General features: G+C 38.3%; 1 protein-coding gene across 1 annotated transcript in view; it reads right to left on the bottom strand.

Moving 5' to 3' along the window:
- Nucleotides 1-20,276, bottom strand: part of LOC126229576 (ADP-ribosylation factor 1) — a 47,864-nt gene that overhangs the window by 2,230 nt on the left and 25,358 nt on the right. The window contains exon 4 of the mRNA XM_049942343.1: nucleotides 19,880-20,005. Within this exon, the coding sequence (XP_049798300.1) occupies nucleotides 19,880-20,005 (126 nt within the window). The remainder of the gene's footprint in view (nucleotides 1-19,879; nucleotides 20,006-20,276) is intronic.

Here is a 20,276-nt window from a genome sequence, read left to right as displayed (position 1 = left end):
AACACCCGTGCTCCAAGTCTCAAACAGACATTTCTAAATGCTATGTAAGCACCTCACAGCAACTATGGCGTAGAAATCTTATCCAACTTCTCTTCCAAGCCTAAAATTTATTAAATAATGCCACAGAGTAGTTTCTAACCCTTGAGGAGGAGATGATTCAATTACCAAGTCAGCATTCAAAACAGTCTACAGGTTCAGATTCTTTAAAACTTCCCTCTAACTGCAGAGTACACAATCAAATTGCCACAAACTTATTTCTAGTACCTGTAACATAGTGTTACAAACAAGGAAGTTAGTAGTATATGACGTATTCATTCACTATTGCAGTACAGTAACTGCAAAGTTTCTAATAAAGGTGTCACATTAGAAATGTACTCTGCTGAATACAATAAAACCACATACGCAAAACTAAATGTAAATGAAGAGACTTAAAAAAAAGGATACTGTTAAAGTAAAATTATTCTTTCCCTGTACTGTACTTCAAAGGGGGGTTCAGATGGGCACTGAAAACCAAGTTTTACATGAATTAATTGAAACCTTTGAAAAAGTATTGAAAGAGTAAATAGAATAGTTAAAAAAATTACTCAAATTCAAGTTTAAATTGTTTGCGAGGCATTTCTAAGGTGACTGAGCACAACATTTTAATAAACCTTTACTCTGCTATAGAAACTGATGTGTTTATCCTGACCCTGTGACAATGCAATTCTGAATTAAGATTATCCCAAGCCGAGTAGTCAGTTTAAGTAAACAAAATTGTTTCCACAGAACGGCATACAAGACTTTCTAAACAATGAATATGTGAAAGAACTGTTTCAGATGCTTAAACTGGGTCAGACATTTTACTTCTCACTTTCGATGTGTCTACTACTCATTTATTCCTTAAAAGGGGGGGGGGGGTAGATGTAATGGATTTTTGTCCAATATTTTCTTGATCCACACAGTTTAATTTATGTTTGTGAATTTTATCATGGTGGCAGCTATAGAAATCCTTTAAATTGTTAAACTGCTTAATTCTGCCCTAGCAGCCACTCCCACCTTTTCTGACATTTGGGAAACTGTTTGCTTCAGCGGAATTTTTGTCAGTGTGAAGGCTATTTTCTTTCGATATCTTTGGCTGATATCTTTCTTGCATGTGGTTTATTTACATTTTGACAATACTAACACATATTAGTAGGTGGAAGGTTGAACTCTCGAACCTTCACGTGCAAGTCAGGATTTATGCATAATGGGTGGTGGGAAAACTGTTTAGGAAACGGAGGTTTCATAGAAATCCGTTTACCAGCAAAAAAGAAGCAGCGCGAAATGAAGAACATAAGCTCTCAGCTTCAGCATTGAAACTTGTGATTGGAGAATTGTACAAGTGTGTGAATTATGTTGATATGGATTCCACTGTATTCAGACTTATTGATTTAGAGCTTCTCCGCCAGGCTATAAAGTTTTCATGTTCATGTGTTAGCTGTAAAAATACGGAATACATGATTGTTGCTGAAGAATGAAGAGTGGGAATAGCTTGTGATTTTAAATTAATTTGTAATCTGTGTGGCTCTAAATTCCTCCTTAAAAAACACTGACACTGCTACCTATGAAAGCAATTTTAGGTTAGCATACGCTCCGAGACACCTTGGACCGGGCAGGAAAGGAGGTAATTTATTGTGTGGTTTTCTGAACATGCCTCTATCTTGGGCACAGTTTGAAAAAGCAGTGAACGAATTGGTAACAAAAAAGAAATATCCTGGGTTAGATATTCCCGCCCGCCCGTCTGTGTGTGTGTCTGTGTGTGGATGGGACCTGGATGAAAAGGTGTTACACATCTCTGTATTGGTATTGACTCAGGTAAAGTTTTAGATGTAGAAATTATGTCTAAATACTGCCACCAGTGTGCAACAAAGCACATGTACAACAATGAAGACAGTGAGATACTGTAGCAAGAAAACATGCAGTAGCATGCTCCAAAAATTATAGTGGCTCAAGTGGGGGCATGGAGGCTGCTGCAGTTGTTAGGATGTTCTCATCTGAGGTCCAGTATAGTGTTAGATACACTAAATAACTTGGTGATGGGGACGCCTCTTCATTCAAAGCTGTAACAGATAGTAAGCAGAGGAAAGAAAACTAAACTTACTGTTAGACACAAGGATAATTGCGTCTGAGAAACCATTTTAGGTGATCTTCATTTAATGCCATATAAATTGTTTGCAGCAAGTGACTGCATCTATCTTCCAAGATAATGTGATCACCAATTACAATAAGTTTGGTGAACATCTGGATGTAGGAAGTCATTCCTCTCACAAGAACCAACTGAATATTATCTTGCTATTGGAATAGTTGATGGTTTAGCATCTTCTCGAGCATATCAAGAAATTTGACGAGTTTCTTCAAAGTAGGGTAAAAGCATTGGTCTGTCTTCAGGATTTAAAGGGGATGAACAAAAATAAAACCAGTGGTGTTTCAGTTTCCAGTCACCTTGGAATGGATAAGTATAGGTTCTGTGCAGTTATCAAAAGAATCTTATGCCATTCTTCCCACAAAATAGTGGCAATTCACATGATGAGTCAAGTGGATAGGAATCCGTGCACTCTGCTCTTCAAAGTAGGCTACAAAAGGTCAACAATACTGAGATCTGATAACTGGGGGCCAGAAATGTGACAAATTCATCCTCATAAAACCAGTCCTGGGCAATGCAAGGTGTGTGAACAGGGGCCCTGTCAGCATTGAACACTGCATCACCATTGGGGAACAAGCACTGTACTATGGGATGGACTTCATCAGCCAAAACAGTCACAATCCTTGGCAGTAAAGTGACATTGCAGAGCATTCATGGTGCCCATTAAATACCATGGTATGGCTGTCCAAATCATCACAAAATTCGTTTGATGCTTGGAATGTAAAATTAGCTTGGAAACAGTGCGACTAAGACTTACCCAACCGAACAATATTCTTCTGTTGTGCCATAGTTCAGATTTTATAGCTTCGGCATCAGGTTCTCCTTCAGCTCACCCTACAATTCCCTGCATATGGGATTCCCTTCATGTAGTTTTTGTGGTGACAGGGTTCACGAGTGCAAGATTCAGTTCTGCCACGACTTATGCAGCTGTTGTTCCATTACAGGGTGTATACGCAGACAAGGAAAAGAAATTCCTGGATTTCCTGGTTAAAATTACACTCTTCCCAGGTGAACATATACTTTTTCCATATTAAGTGACAGTATACTTTCCCTCAGAACTGTGAAGTTTATCAATCCTTTGAGTGGTTAAGGTTTTATAAATGGCGCAGAACTTCTTTGCGGCAATTTAGAAAACAAAACCCAACAAGAGCAGGAACGCATTTTGGAAAGACCTTTGATGTGGCGTAACACGTACAGTGCTCATTTTCGTATTACGAAAGTATAAATTGTAATTCCACCAAACACAGCACAAGTTAAGGTTTCAATTAATACACACAGAGTAGCTACAAGGAAATCAAAGCATTAACATATAATATCGATCTTTAAGATTAATAAGCTACAAGAAAAGCTAACCTTTCACGTGTGTGTGTGTGTGTGTGTGTGTGTGTGTGTGTGTGTGTGTGTCAGTCGCTTAGCTACACAAATGCACTAGTAAAATTTTAAATAATGAAATAAATGTCTGGTCTTTTGGGCACAAAATTCTTCTAAGTGGCTGGTCCTCTAAGCTTTAAGTTTCAAATGAGAGTCAAATGCTCTGTGATTTAAGAAACTCATCGCCATCTCTAACAATTCATCTTGCGTAGAAGGAATTCACTTTGAAAGTAATGCTTTTCAAACCTCCATGCGAAATATTTTCCTGCGACCTGTTAGAAATAGGTTTCTTTCTTTCAGTAGAGCACCAGAAAACAGGCGTTACTACGCATGTGCAGCTGCAATGATTTAAGGCAACCTGATATTAAGCTTTTCAGTGTGGTTTTCGGGACGCAAGTTTTCTTGGCGTACCGGTTCTGTTATCTCACATTTGATTCTGTATTATGGTATAATGCCACTGATGCCAGAAGATCAAACTGTGTACTTCAAATTCAGCGAACAGTTAAAAGTGGAATGAAACACTTCGTTTCAAATCAAGTGACTGCCTCTGCGGAAAAGATTAAAGCCATATTTCTTTACCAAACCGACAAAAATAACTTCATTGATCTGCAACGTGATTAATGTTTAACTTCCGAAAATGTGGAAATAAAAAATCAGAGAAGTGAAACCAATAACACATTTTAGCTTCCCATAATTATGTGAATGTATTTTAATTCACTTCATAGATTTGTTTAGTTTTCATTTGACACGAGATGAAAAGCAAATTAAGAGGAAACAGCAAAGTCACTAAAGGTAAACAAAGGTCACTTGGAGACTAGCCCCCTTACCACTCCAACTCAATTCAGATTGCTCTATGCATGCGCAAATCTAGCAGCTTCGGCAGGCCAGAAATTTTTTTTTAAGTAGCCAGAAGCTGGGAAAGCTAGGTTCGTACGCAATTCAACTGCACATGTGCATGAGCCCACTGGCAACTGCTCAAATGAACCTAATGTAAACAGTTGTGACTTCTCGCTTGTCGAAGCAATTTCTTGTTATGAAGTATTGCATATGCTTTATCCTAAAGCCTTTGACACATTTTGCTATTGGAGACGGTGGTGTATGCACTGTGTTTTGGTTTCCTTTTAACTAGTTTTATTTTGTTTTTCCTCTTTTTTATTGCTGCAGTATTACTCTGCAGTATCAGAATACAGTTCTTACCAGTCAAAATTACAAAAATTTAACTGGAAACTATAACAATGAAAATTTCCCAGAATCCTAAACAAATTCCCAGATTTTCCCACTTTCTCCCAGATGAAAATATTCACAGGTTTTTTCCTGGATTGCTCAATTGTCCCAGGGCATGGTAAGTCGCAATGCCGATGAAAGTTTATGTTGAGAGATCGTGACTGTCACTGAAGAGGATTGTGATAAAATTAATCAGTCATGATCTCTCAACATAAACTTTCATCGGCATTGTGACTTACCAGATAATGTTTTCTTCTGCTTTTCCTGTATGCAGTATAAGGTTTTGATGCAGTGTCTCTTTAAACACCAAACATTTTGGCTACCTTGGTTATGGAAGCACCTACCATACGAGCACCAACAATTTGCCCATGTTTGAATTCCTTAGCAGACATAATGCACTCACAACCATACAGAACACTGTTTTGACCACAACTGACAATTGCAACATACTGAGGACAACACACAGGTACACGGTCAAATACAACTGCGAAACCTGCAGTCTTGCCTAACATCTGCATTTATTTTCAAGTGCACATTTCTCATAGTCCTTCCATATTTCTTAACATCCCCTGTATATACATCAATCCCAGGATTTATAAGGTTATGGTTACTAAAGGGATCTCACATCTGATTTTGTTATAATCACAGTTTAACTTCAATACACTGATTTCAAATGGTTTGCTGTATCAAAATGTTAGGGAAAAGTTAAATGTGTCCTATATTTTCAACAGCCATACACAGAACAACTACAAAGGTTAATAGAGAACTGGATTACACGTCTCAAATGCTGAGTAACTAAATGGGTATTACATATTGTCACACAGAGCAAAAATATGTTATGAACATAGTTCCTCCCTATCATCAAATACAACAACTGCACATTAGAGCCAAAATACCCTGCACAACATAACTAAAGGATCCCTTTCTCAAAGTCCTGTAACTGTCTCCCTTTGTGATCAGTGAATTTAAAATTTGGCTCAAAGGTGCCTAGGATCTTCCTCTGTGATTGGCAAAAGTCTGGTGATGTGCAAAGTCACCCTTGGACTCAGTGAAGATTTGAACAGCAAGGGGGGAGGGGAAAAAAAAGAAAGAAAGGAAGGAAGGAAGGCAGGGGGGGTCAGAGCACAGTAGTTCATGTGAGGTGAGTAAGTGATGGCACGTTGGCACCAAACTGCACCACAATTTGGATCAACGCCACTGTAGACCACGTCAGACAATGGGAAGATGATCACACTCCTCTTACTAACATTTCACTCCCCCTTTTGATGTCTTTTTGTGACAGGTCAGAACTGCAATGTGCAGCATTGAAATAAGGTGATTTTTCTTATAGGTGTCCCAGGAGTCATTTCAGATATACTGAAGCTAAGAACTGTCACGAAACGGCCTTGGGGCATCAATGAAACCACTCCCTCTTGGGTGTCCATTTACCCCCATTGCAAAGGCAAAAATGATCATTTCCAGTGCACTGTGGAACAGAACGAAATTTGAACACGATTCACAGTAGCTAACAGTGTTTATGCTATTTCAACCCTTCTGTTTCACACACTCTTAGCATGACCATGGGGAACGGGAGGGAAGGGTGACATTGACACACCCATAAAGAAATCTGTAGATGGTCCCTCTAAGACCACCTTTGGTGCCACCCACACACATTTGCTGAGCACTTTAAAAACAAACCTGCAGAGAGACAAATCTCACTTCAATTTCTAGGTGCCTCTTTGTGAGCAACCTGAACAGTTGCCCACAATCAGGAGTTAGCAGCAGCATGTCCAGGGGTTGCCTTCCCAAAGGCACCTACTATGCTGTGCTGTGTGTGTGTGTGTGTGTGTGTGTGTGTGTGTGTGTGTGTGTGTAAGTCCCAACCTGTACACAGTCCAATCTTGCCACGTTGGCAAACAATGATGAAATGACAGACAACACGAACACCCAGTCCCCAGGCAGAGAAAATTCCCAACCCAGCCAGGAATCTAACCCCGGGACCCTGTGATCCAGAGGCAGCAATGGTAGCCGCCAGACCACCAGCTGCGGACTTTTGGTGAAAATCTCCAATGTTTAGCAGTCTTGTGCCTGTCTTGACTCATCTCCTCTATACGGGAAGTAGCGATCTATTCTTGTCATGATATTGTCAAAATTTGTAGTTGGTATAACAACCGGCAGGTAGCTCTAAATGTAAAATAAGTTAATGCAGGTAAGTGGCAAAAACAAATCCATAATGATTGAATACTGCATTAGTAGTATGCTGCTTCTCACAGTCATGTCAAATATCTATGAATAATGTTGTGGAATGAAATAGAACGAGTATATAAGGATTGTAAGTAGCGAAGGCGAATGGTCCATTTCTGTTAATTGAGAGAATTTTAGGGAAGTGTGTTCGTCTGTTGAGGAGACTGCGTTTGATACCGATGCAACCCATTTTGAGTATTGCTTAAGTGTTTGGGATCCACATCAGGTAAAATAGAAGGAAGACACTGAAGCAAATCAAGAGGCGGGCTGCTAGAGTTGTTATAGTTAGGTTCGAACAACACACAAGTATTACAGAGATGCTTTAGGAAGTCAAAGAGGAATCCCTGGAGGGACAGTGGTTTTATTGGTACAGGGTACCATGTACTTCACAGTGGCTCGTGGAGGATATATGTAGATGTAAAGGTACATTTTTTTAAGTGCTCAACAATGGTGTGCAGGTGGCACCAAGAGTGTTCCTGTACTGGCAAGGGAGGCAGGGTCTTGGAGGAACCATTTGTCCTTTTATTCATGCACGTGTCAATGTCATCGCCACTCTGATGGTCACAGAACATTTTTCGGGCAGAACATCTCCACACACAGTCGCAAGACAGTTTTCAAGGTATTCAATAAAGCACAGGACGAATGATAATAAACAGTTAAATGCATAATAAACTAAATCAAGTCATAATCAAGAATTCAATAGTAACGCTTATTAAGAATAGGCTACAATCGCTGAAATCTTTAGTGTCTCCTTGTGTTTACTGCCAGAACCTAAATTCGACAATTCCATATTTTGGCGATCCATCCGTCTGCCATCTTCAGGAGAATCACTAATGTTAACACAGTGTAAGTTTAAAATAAATCTTACTGTGATGAAGTTTTATATTAATTATACCTGCGACATTTCTCATCACCATACCATCTCCATCACTTCCAGACACTTATCAATAAAAATTTTGCATTCAATATTAATTTGAAATAACTACACAGTAAGAATGGCAGCTAGTAACTGCTTTGTAATAATAAAATAAAGATCAGTTTAAAAACCTCCCTGAATGCTGTCAAAGTTCCATTACTGAAAACATTCCAAGGATAAACATTTACTACCGTATTTATCCAATAAGCCTAATTTGTCATTTGAAAAATACTGTTTCATCTTATAATCGTAGATTGAAGAATTGCTGCTGAGACTAACATTTTCACATTGTTTAATAGAGAATGTAGAAGTAGTCTTACATTTACAGATGATGCTTTGACTACTGAGATCATTAACACATTCATTTAAAAGAATAGTGAAGGGTAGAGCTGAGCAAGCAATATTCACATTCATACAGGCTCAAGATTTCCCAAAACACTGAAGCAATCTCAGTATCAATGTTGTTCTAACAATCACATCACATTTGTTAGTGGAAGGGATATGCGAGAAACTATTACTTAGCCACTAGAACAGTCTACTGCTCTGCTTAAAATACAAATTTGTCCATTATTTTATTATGAGAGATGGTAATGATTTACTAAGTGGGTTGCAAATGAAAAAATCTGTTGCAGTTCACATATTAGAATATCAGGTAAAAACTTTCCCAGACTTTTAATCTGCTTTACAACATGGAGGCAGCACTGGAATGAAACATGGAAAATTAATCGAGATTGAAATGTCTAACAAGCTAAATGAATAATACTAAACTTAACTGTTTTCACAACAAATTACAGTTACAGGACCGATCATGGCAATAGTATCAACAGGTATCAGTAGATGTCGGGACAAGCGAAGTTCTGGAATTAGAATGAATGGTGATTTCGATCTTTTTTACTTTTTAGTTGCTGCCCTTAGACATGACTTACACATTAGAAGATATTGCAGTCCATGTTTCACAGCTGCTTGAGCACAGCACTACAGAACGGTGGGAGGGGGAACAGTGCTACCAGCTTGGCTTTGAACTAGATTGAGTTCAGGGAGAGGAGTGGTGCACGGGCAGCAGATTATGTCATGCTGCCAACCAAGAAAAAGTATACAGTTTACTTTGACCTTTCAAAAAAACTTCTACCATGTTTGAACAGCAGTTTGCCTGGATCCACTTGTAGATCGACTTGTAGATCGACTTTAAAATTTAACAAATACTCAACAATAGTATTCATTTCTGCAGGAGATGGTAAATGTCTGGATTGGAGTTAGTTAGTGAACTTAAGTGATTAATGCGGCAATGTTATTGAGGCTCATCTTAACATATAATGGGAACAAAAGGTGTGTCAGCTGCTGGTTCTACGCAGTCAATGAGAGTGTGGTGCACGGACAATGTATTTGGAAGCAAGAGACATTGTAACATTCTCACATCCCTAAAGAAGCGAAATCTGGTTCGTATTCAGATAAAAAAAGCTGTGTACTCAGGTATCACGATAGCCACAATTTCCTATATTGCAATGTATTCAGAAGGAACAGTCAAATATTTGTGACAATAAAGAAAATGATATTTAATAATACCACAGACGACATGGTAACTAAGAGAACTATCAGAATTTTCTAGGTGGATGCAGAGCCAATATCTAAAAAACTTTCAAGCAGATGGCATTTCCTGATGTGAGCAAGAATTCTAAGTACTAACATTGACATATTTAGTAATGAACTGTTTTTACATGGAGAAAGCAAGCTAAATGGTATGTGTGTTTCATAAAGGAAAGCGAAAATAGGGGTTTCCTTGGAGTCACAAGCCAGATTTAAAATACCTTCACTGACAAGGGAACCTCCCCATCGCACCCCTCTCAGATTTAGTTATAAGTTGGCACAGTGGATAGGCCTTGAAAAACTGAATACAGATCAATCGAGAAAACAAGAAGAAGTTGTGTGGAACTATGAAAAAATAAGCAAAATATACCTACTGAGTAGTCCATGTGTATGATAGGCAACATCAAGGCTAATGCGAGCTCGGGAGCGCCGTGGTCCCGTGGTTAGCGTGAGTAGCTGCAGAATGAGAGGTCCTTGGTTCAAGCCTACCCTCGGGTGAAAAGCTTAACTTTTTATTTTCAGTTTATGTAACAAACGCTTATATTTTCATCAATTTTTGGGAGTGATTATCACATCCACAAGAAAACCTAAATCGGGCAAGGTAGAAGAATCTTTTTACCCATTCGCCAAGTGTACAAGTTAGGTGGGTAGACAACATATTTCTGTCATGTGACGCACATGCCGTCACCGGTGTTGTATAGAATATATCAGACGTGTTTTCCTGTGGAGGAAACGGTTGACCTATGACCTTGCGATCAAATGTTTTCGGTTCCCATTGGAGAGGCACGTCCTTTCGTCTACTAATCGCACGGTTTTGCGGTACGGTCGCAACCCAGAGACGTCAATGAACGGACAGATTATAACTTTGCGAAAGTAAAGAAAGTAAACTTTTCACCCAAGGGAAGACTTGAACCAAGGACCTCTCATTCCGCAGCTGCTCACGCTAACCACGGCGCTCCTGAGCTCATACTATCCTTTATGTTGCCTATCTTGCACATGGACTACTCAGTTTGTATATTTTACTTATTTTTTCATAGTTCCACACAACTTCTTCCTGTTTTCTCGATTGATCTGTGTTTAGTTTTTCAAGGCCTATCCACTGTGCCAACTTGTAACAAAATCTGAGGGGGGTGCGATTGGGAGGTTCCCTTGTGAGTTCAGAAATCACTTCAGAAAAAAAAGTAGGCCTCTTGAAAAAGTCCATAAGGCAAGGAAGAATTGTGTCAACAAACACTCTAGGCGTAGATTGGTTCTACTATGTTCATTATTGTCAGTTATTACCCATTGTGTTTTACGTATTATTTTACAGGCACTGTGCGATTTTTCTTTCGAGTAATAGATGAGTACATAGCATACAAACCCCACGATGACTATTTTCTTCTTCTTACTGGCCATACCTTCTAAAACAAACTACTTTTGAAATGCAAAAATGTACTAGAACAAATAAAATGTCTATAAAACGCCACACTGTACAACATACTTGTAGTAAGACAGTCACAATTCCTGAAATTGGTCACCTATGACCTCCGGCCTGTTGAGGAGCACCGCAGTCCTGGGTCCATAGATAAACCATGAAAATCCACTGCAACACAAACAAACAAACCTGGCCTGCAGACAGATCGGTGAGACTAGGACCTGCACATTAGTGGGAACCAAATGGCTTTAGATCGGCAGGCCCGATCCATTACAGATACCCACAGAAACTGCTTGTGGTTTTGGCCCCATCACGGAAATCCACTCCGTGTGGCCAGCTATTCACGAGCCACAGACAGCATGCTGATGATATGAGACCACAGTGATCAGTCCATGCAATAAACAATTTGTTCAAACACTCTGAGAATCAATAATAATGAGGATAGGTAGCAACTCGCCTTCAGATTATTGCTGACCCACAGACAGGCACAAAGGAAAGACAATCGCACTCTCGCAACGAAATTTTCAGCCATACCTCTTGTCAGGAAACGAGAGAGCGCGCACGCTTAGTCGGCGGTGTGGGTCTCCCGCATTGTCCCCTAAGCTCACCACCACCACCACCACCACCACCACCACCACCACTTACAGGTAGTGTGTCTCGTACATTATACAGAATATTTCTCTAAAAAAACACCCACCCACACCCAGACATACACCATCACTTACACTGTGTTTACAAAACATGCTACAAAGATACGACACTATGGTTTCACAGAGAGTGTACACACTCAGGGATGCTGTAACATTTTTGGATTATTTTATATGTATGTATATAAGGTTTAACCAATTTTTAAAAAATCAGAAATACCAACACATGTAGCTAGTATTGCAAAATTCCTGGGAATTTAAAATCTAAGAAATATTCCCAGGGAATATTGTTGGCAACATTCCCAAAATTCATAAATTCCCAGGAATTTATTTTTAATTAGCAAGACAGCTCAAAAAACTTGATAGGTAAAAGCAGTAATCAAACTCAAAAACTGAAATATATTTCAAGATAAAATTATAATTAAATAAAATTCCTGTGAATTTATGATTTTAATAACAAAAGAACTCAAATTAATAGGTTAATGTGGTAACTGTGCGATTAAGAAACCAAGAAACACTTATATGTTAAAAAAATATTATAACTGAATAAAACATCAGAAAAATAGCAGAACGTAAAATGTCAAAAATCAAATCAAAACAACTAAAGGCAAAAGGTTTAATACAGCATCTTTACTTTTGATTTTCCATCTTTTTTTAAGTCCCCTAATCACTACCATTGCCACTCCCAATGTCCATTAAATCATCTTGATCCTTCACCTCTTCTACATTTCCAAATAAAAAACAAATAATCATCATTACAGTTACTTGACACAATCTCATCATCTTCAATCTCAAGGATTTCTTCATCTTCTTCCTGCCTTCCTGTTTCCTCTGGGTTGGCTTCTGCTTGCTTGTTTGTTTCTTCTTCTCTTTTGGAGGTGGAGCATTCATGAGCTGCTCGCTCAGAAGAAAGATGGTGGTGCCCCAATATTCCTATGGCTACGTCTGCAAAGTCACAAGTGCCTCTCAAACCCCCCCCCCCCCCCCCCAACCACGACAGAGGCCTGATAATTTTATCCTTATTGGCCATCCCTTCCCAACGAAACTTTGACAATAAGCCTCCCTTGTCTCTGTAGTCAGCTAAACTCCCTCTTAACTTTTAAGACATCCAAACCCATATGCTGAGCACAATCACAAACAAAACCTATGGCATCTCTTAGTTCCATAGTCCAGCAAACTTCCCTGCATTTTAGGGTCAAGCATAAATGCTGCAAGATGGATTGGTAAATGCCAAAATTTTCTCTTCTCAATGTACTCCATGGCTGTCTTCAGATTTTTGATTTATGATTTACTTAAAGATATAAATGATTTTATTGACATAAAACATGGTTAAATATTAATTAATGATTCTAAAAGTGAGAGTGCTATTTTGGAAAAATAAATTTATAAATCATAATTTATTGAAACTTTCCTGGCAGATCAGAACTGTGTGCCGGACCGAGACTCAAACTCGGGACCTTCGCCTTTCGCGGGCAAGTGCTCTACCATCTGTATTTATTGCAAGAAATGAGAAGTCTGAATTCTGAAAGTGAAACCTCTCTAGTCATTCGTTTGCAAAAACTAAAAAATTCTACAGATGACAGCCGGTTGAGAATTACACCTACCTAGAAATATTTAGCAAGTTTACGTTTCATTCAGAGAAATGTGGGCTTTCAACTTCCCTAAACTTAGTAGGTCTAGTGTTATTTTAAATTATTTTTAATGCTAGACTAGCAGTAAGTGAGGTTTTGCATGGAATTTGCAAGGAAATTAATGTAGGAAATTATAAATCTTTGATTAAAATGTATGAATTTACTTAGTTAACGTAGTTCTAAGGTTCTTTAACTGTAACCAAGTGTTAAAACATTCAAAATCTAAAAATTTTCAGAAATTCCCAGGCCAAAGAAATATTCTCGGCAATATTCCCATTTTATAAGTTCCCTCCCACTGAGAACATACCCAGCCCACAGACCCATTCAAAAACACAGTAGAAAATCTTAAGATACTCCACCACTTCCCAAAATCTCATACAATGGATTTAATGGAGGAGCTTGGAACTTGTGTATAGTACAAACACAGCAATGAGAAAATACTCTCAATGACAAACTAGATAGTGAATCAGTTAATTTCTTCAAACATTTCTCTTGTGTATGATAATTTTCACAAATATGTACATTTTTTCATTAGCAAAAAATAATTGTAATCACACACACAAACTTTGTGAAACAATGGTGGTGTTATATCTATGTAGCATGTTTTGCAAAGGAACAGTGAGTGATTTGCATGTGCGTGATGTTCCATATAACAGAGGCAGCACAATACCTATTAAGTAGGTAAACAAAAATACCATTTCTAACATTAACATTTAAAAATATTCATATTGTCCTACTTTCCAATTGCAGTCTAAAAAAAACCAAGAGAGGTAGAAAATCACACACGCAAACATCACCAAACAATCATGTAAACAAATGCACTTGAAAATTAGAATATGTTGTCGAAACAAGTTGTGCTAAGTATGAAAAAAATAAGTAACTTGTGAAGTTTTCATTATTTAAATCAGGAATGACGCAGTTGCAAACTTTCCTGACATGAAATTTAATATCTGCTTATTCCACTCCAGCTTTTGTATTACTGGAAATCCAGAGTTCAGACCTAAATATGGCCCACAAACTAGTTTGCAAGTTTTAATAAGAGGACGAACAAGTTGTGTCAAGAATACTGTAACAGCATTTCCACACAAAAAATATTAATGATATTGCCTAGTTAATTTTTCCACCTCCTCATCCAATCCATTTCCACACTTTGATGCACCAACCAACATATCAATATGGATATTTTTAGCACTGTCACACAACAAACTTCAACAAAATTCAAGCATTAATATTGCAGCGAAGTAAACTTTTCGTCTTCGAGTAATGTTCAAATTACTATCCTATCCATAATTTCCTGATAAGGAAGGAGGTTGTTTCAGCTCGAGTACAGCCAGGTACACATGAGCACAGGTGGGCAGGGGTGGCCAATGTTACAACTGGGCCATAGTGTACACTATCAGACTGCACTCACCAAGCACACAAGAGCAGGGGTGGACAAACAGCTCATGAATGAACAGAACATGCGCACTAGGGCTGTCTGCTATGTAGCCTGCAAAACCCGTGTCTCTGCATGTGTGTGACAAGGAGTGACTGAAGGCACCCTTGCACTATGGAATTGCCTGTGGTAGAATTTTGTCAGATATATAGATGACTTGTTGAAGTAACATCAATACAATGGTGTCTGCTAAGAACTCTTGACTATTCCACGAATGAAATTCCCATTGCTTACTCATCATAAAATGAAAATTAATCCCTTGCAGTATCTTCCCACAATACCATAATATATCAAACCAGGCTACATAACCACTTTGAACTGTAGCTACCAGTTTCAATCTTCTTTGAATTTCATGTAGCATTATCACTGTTCCAATGAAGATTACTCCACAGACAGCCTCTTAAAAAGTTTATGTGATATGCTAAACAAGTATAACTTCTATGACATGAGTACACTTTTCATCGACAGAAACAAATACATAAAGCGTGCAATAAAGATTGAGTGCCTCAATTTATACATAGTTTTGTTACTAAACAGCTAATGTAAGTATAGTAGTAAGACCTAAATGTGGAAAAACAATAACATACAGGCATAGATCTATTTCGAGTGCTCCATATTTGTATCAATATCTTAGGATAATGACAGTGTTATCAACACATAGTGTTATCATGAATACTCCCCGCTTAATATAAATTTGTATAATGTTTTCCTTTTTATTGTGAAATTAAACCTATATAAAATTCCAAATGTAAGCTATTGTACTACACTAACATTCATATGATTTATATATACATTGTTATGAGAATACAACCATCTTTATACTGTAATTGAACTTTTTGATGAAGCCCATTGTATAAGAAAATACTGAACGGCTAATAAAGATTCTTATTCTTATTGCAGCAAAACAAGCAGGACAATTTTAGAACACTTTTATTAACAATCATACTCCCAATACTAGCTTCAGGAATAGAACACAAACGAATAAGCCATTTATCAGTTGAAATTTATTTCCTATTCTGAAATTTTTGGCTATCCCAAGAGCTCATAACCTATTTCCTGTTTTCCACGTTTATTGCAAATTATGTGACATTTCTCAAACTCTAACATGCTACCTCAAGAGCTTTCCTTTGTTATTTTGCCACAATAACTACCTTCACTGCTAAATTTGTCCATTTATGTTGTTTGTCAGAGTGTATACATGGACATGGTAAAAAAATCCCAGATTTCTCCCGGATTTCCCGATTAAAAATACACTTTCTCCCGGGTGAAAACATTTTTTCCCTGTTAACTAAGAGTATATTTTCTCTTGGAACTGTATAAGTCCTTTGAATGATTACGGTTTTATACACGGGAGTAGAATTTCCCGGCGCTTTATAAAACTAAACACAGGGAAAAAAAGGCGTTTTGGAAAGATCTTTGATGTGCAGCAACATATACGCTGCATATTTTCGTATTACGAATGTAGAAATTCTAATTCCACCAAACACCGCATGTTACTTTCCGAAGCATTGAAATCGAGATTGCGAGGCGCTTCTGTGAGCAAGTCATAGCTCATGTCACGTTATCTCGCCAGCCGATGACAGCGGGTATTTAGAGCTCAGGACACGTGATGTAGTCAGCCAATAGCAACATCACTGTTACGTAGCGCGAATGCACAAACAGAAAAAGTTAATGGTTTAAATTAATATACATAGTGTTGCTACACGAAACGCAAGGCTTTCACATATAATATTGGTCTGTAAGATTAATATGCTGCAAGACAAGCTGAGCTTTCACATACAATGTTGGTCTTTTATGAGCGTATTACAATTTACGATACATCACACAAATGTGATCTTAAAATTTTTAATAACGACTTAAATGTCTTATCTTCTGGGCTCTAAATTCATCTAAATGGCTCGTCACCAAAGAGTTGATTTTTAAATGAGGGTCAAACGCTCTGTGATTTAAGAAATTCATCGTACATTATCGCAAATAGTTCCGTTGTAACTGCCAGAATGGCACTTTGATGGTAACGCTTTTCAAACCACTATTTGGAATATTTTCCCGCGACCTGTTAGAAATACGTTTGTTTCCGCAGTTGCCAGAGAGCGCCAGATGACAGGAGTCACTGCGATTGCGCAGGTACGATGTCGCAGGGAGCCCGTATGTTCGTACGTGTAAAACATTAAAAGATCATACATTATGTCATAGAAGAAACAAAACATTAGAGGAGACTCCAAGAGCATCGGAATTTCGAGACCCATACTAAAATGTCCAAGTTTAAAGTGCACATTTGCATGTCCATATTCCCAGTTAAGTAGGCCACGCCCTGATATTAAGCTTTTCAATGTGGTTTTCGGGATGTAAATTTTCTTGGAGTACCAGTACTGTGTTATCTCATGTTTGGTTCTTTATTATGGCATAATGCCATATGTGCTAGAAGTTGATAAAGTGCACTTAAAATGCTGCGAACAGTGTGTGGAATTAAAAACAAAATTTCTTTAGCAAACCGACAAAAATAACTTCATTGTTCTGCAAGGCAATTAATGCTTGCTTGACTATCGGAAAGGCGGAAATTAGAAATCTGTTTTGTTTTCTTTTGATGTGAGAGCAGTAAACGAAGGGGGAAACAGCAAAATCACTAAATGTAAACACGGGTCACGTGGAGACTACCCACTGTAACTCAGACTGCTCTACGCATCAGCCCTGGATCTACGATATTTCCGAACCGGTGCAATACCCCGCCACTCCCTCGAGTGTTTCAGATAGGACGTAAAAAATCGAATTTTCAAAAATATGTTCATTTTTAGCGCACATCTTTTTGAAGATGTCTGATGCATAAAACGTGTGTTCGAGGAAATGTAAGACATGTTATTTGGTCGTAAGTGTGCCGAAGGGCAGTGCCTCGCCTCCTCACACAGCATTCTTCCATCGTACGTCACTGTACTTCGCTCTGTAGAATTGAAACTTGTATATTTTGTAATGGATGCCATCGAACCATATTCAGGACAGTGGAAATTAAAATGTCCTGTGGTGCCTCTCCTGCTTACAATTGGCCAGTTTGAAATCTTGTCCCTCTTCAGAAAATTTGCACTCTTTATTCCCTATCAGCTAACAACTTGCTGCCCTGTGTGACATAAAATTAATTATAGGATACATAAACCCGGTAAAGACACGAGACAAGCAAGACAATACACATTTCTTCAATCCTTAGCTCCTAGGATTTTTCTCTCTTATCTTGATACAGCTTTACATGACATGCTTTCCTTTCTGCGAAAGAATCTATTACCTCATCAAAGTTCGTGAAATATTTTGCTACATGAAAAGTCTAAATGTCGTTGTCTAATACTGAAAAAGCTGTTAATGCAAATAGGACCCAAGACTGGTGTGGTTTCCCAATCTGATTACGTCTATTTTGTCACTCTTTGCTAGATAAAACGAAATAGGCCTGTCTAATACTGCAACAATTGTAATACACACCAAATAAACGAGACTGTTTTGGCACAAATGGTCTTTTTTGTAACGACAGAATATAATTCACAAAGTACCAATATCAAGTGCCTATTAGGCCTACTACAAGCAAAAAGCCTTACGTTACGAAGTAGTTTCACACTTCCTTCATATGCTCCAGTTTCTCAAGTATGAGATCGAAAAGTAGTAGTACGAAATTTTTTATACAAACTTGGAATCGTCATATTGTTCCATAATTTATGCGATGTCCCCGTTTCTTCTCCTTCCTCATTCTAACAAACAGTCTTGTTAGCACTAGTTCTGTAACTGTTCCTGCCAATGTCAAAGCTTATTCGCAGGTTAACTCCACTAACTCTGCCAGAATCACTGGTGTAGTTATCCTGCGATTATTCTCCGGTTAGGCGTTGATACATGTTCGTACAACGCGTATTCCGCGCTTCTTCCAGAACAGAACTTAAAGCGGCTGATAGCCAGGGACTGTACAACTGGCCCTTAGTATAGCGATCTGCCCAAAAATTTTCTGTCAAAATTTCATTTTCTTAGATACTCCGAGAAGGTAATACGTAATCTTTCTTACCTGTTATTCGTTTATTTCCACTCCTGCAGTCTGAATCTATGGATTTAGCTAGTAATTATAACAACGATCATCATTCGCAAACCCAACCAACCACACAATCAGACAGTGGTTGTCATTCATCCGTTCGGCCTTACTCCGCTCAGCTCGTATAACCCCTTTTGTCTGTAAGAAACTGTTTCTAGATGCGACGAGTATTCCCCGGACAGACATCATGTACACTATGAACACATTCACAAATCAACTTACAATTGATTCAGAAATCAACTTAGAATGTGTTCAAAAATGTTCAAAAACTGACAAGGGTGTTTTTCAAAGTCATATTAATAATCGATAGACTAACAAGTGCTGGATGCTAGTTGCTTTGTGAAACAAGGTTTTTTCCCTCAATAGTATGAATTTGCCCCCCACCCCCCTCCTAGAACTGGGCCTGCTGCGCATGCAAGAGTCTAGCAGCTTGGGCGCTCCAGTAAAATTTACCCGGCAGCATCTAGCTGCTTGCTGCGACTGCTTATTACACAGCCAACAGCCACATTTCTGTAGCCAGAAGCGGGAGAAGGTACTACTAAACTGCGCATGTGCATGATCCCGCTCGTAACTGCTAAAACGAATCTAATGTAAAGAGTTGTGACGTCACGTTCATCGGAGGCAATGTGTTGTTACGGAACACTGCATAGTCTTCCTAAGGCCTTTGACACATTTTGTTGTTGGCAGATGTTTTTATGAGCACTGGTTTGTTGCTGTATATGGCGCATTTCCTTTGCAATTTAAGTTTTATTTTCGTTTTTTCTCTCGTTCATGTTTTATTGTTGCAGTATTATTCTGAAATGGCAGTATACAATAATATCATTTGTTCTTGCCAGTCAAAATTACATAAATTTTACTGAAAAGGAAAACAATGAAAACTTCCCGGAATTCTAAAAAAATTCCCGGATTTTCCAGGTTTTCTCCCGGATGAAAAAATTCCCGGGTCGTATACACCCTGTTTGTGTTCTCCTCCTTACTTCAATTTAGTACTTAATTTGCACACAATTTTTTTGGCTTTTCTACTATCGCTCAGAGTTTAGACTTTTGAAGGTTTTCAGATTTCACCATTTCATTCACAATAAATATGCAATACCCAAACATTTCAGGACTGTATCAAATGCAATGAGGATATCAAAATATAACCATGTACACAGAAATTACCAGTCGAATTTATAATGCAAACAGGTGTACTTATTAATGATACTTCCTGATTTCTCACCTGTTTATTGGCAAATATCAGCAAAACTGCATCCCTCAACTCATCTTCTGCTAGCATTCTCATCAGTTCTTCTCGAGCTTCTCCAATACGTTCTCTGTCATTGCTATCTACCACAAAAATTAATCCCTGAAAAATGGAAACATTACTGCACACACTGTATTAAATGAGCAATCAAACAAAATTCTTGCAATTACTGTCTACAGGAACTGTGGCTATATATTTACATATTAACAAATAAATAGCTTAACAGCTTGACTCAGTCCCGTCTTGAAGTTCACCAGCACAGACTTCTGGTCCTTAGGGAACATGGAATAATCACAGTCAAGCTGCCTCATAAGTAACAGCTCATGACGTTTATTTAGAAACCTGATATACACAAGCCCCTACATAACAGTTT

This window comes from Schistocerca nitens, unplaced genomic scaffold (genome assembly GCF_023898315.1).
Source record: "Schistocerca nitens isolate TAMUIC-IGC-003100 unplaced genomic scaffold, iqSchNite1.1 HiC_scaffold_375, whole genome shotgun sequence".
Lineage (NCBI taxonomy): Eukaryota > Metazoa > Arthropoda > Insecta > Orthoptera > Acrididae > Schistocerca > Schistocerca nitens.
The sequence above is the reverse complement of the archived record's forward strand: the minus strand, read 5'-3'. Positions and strand labels throughout refer to the sequence as shown.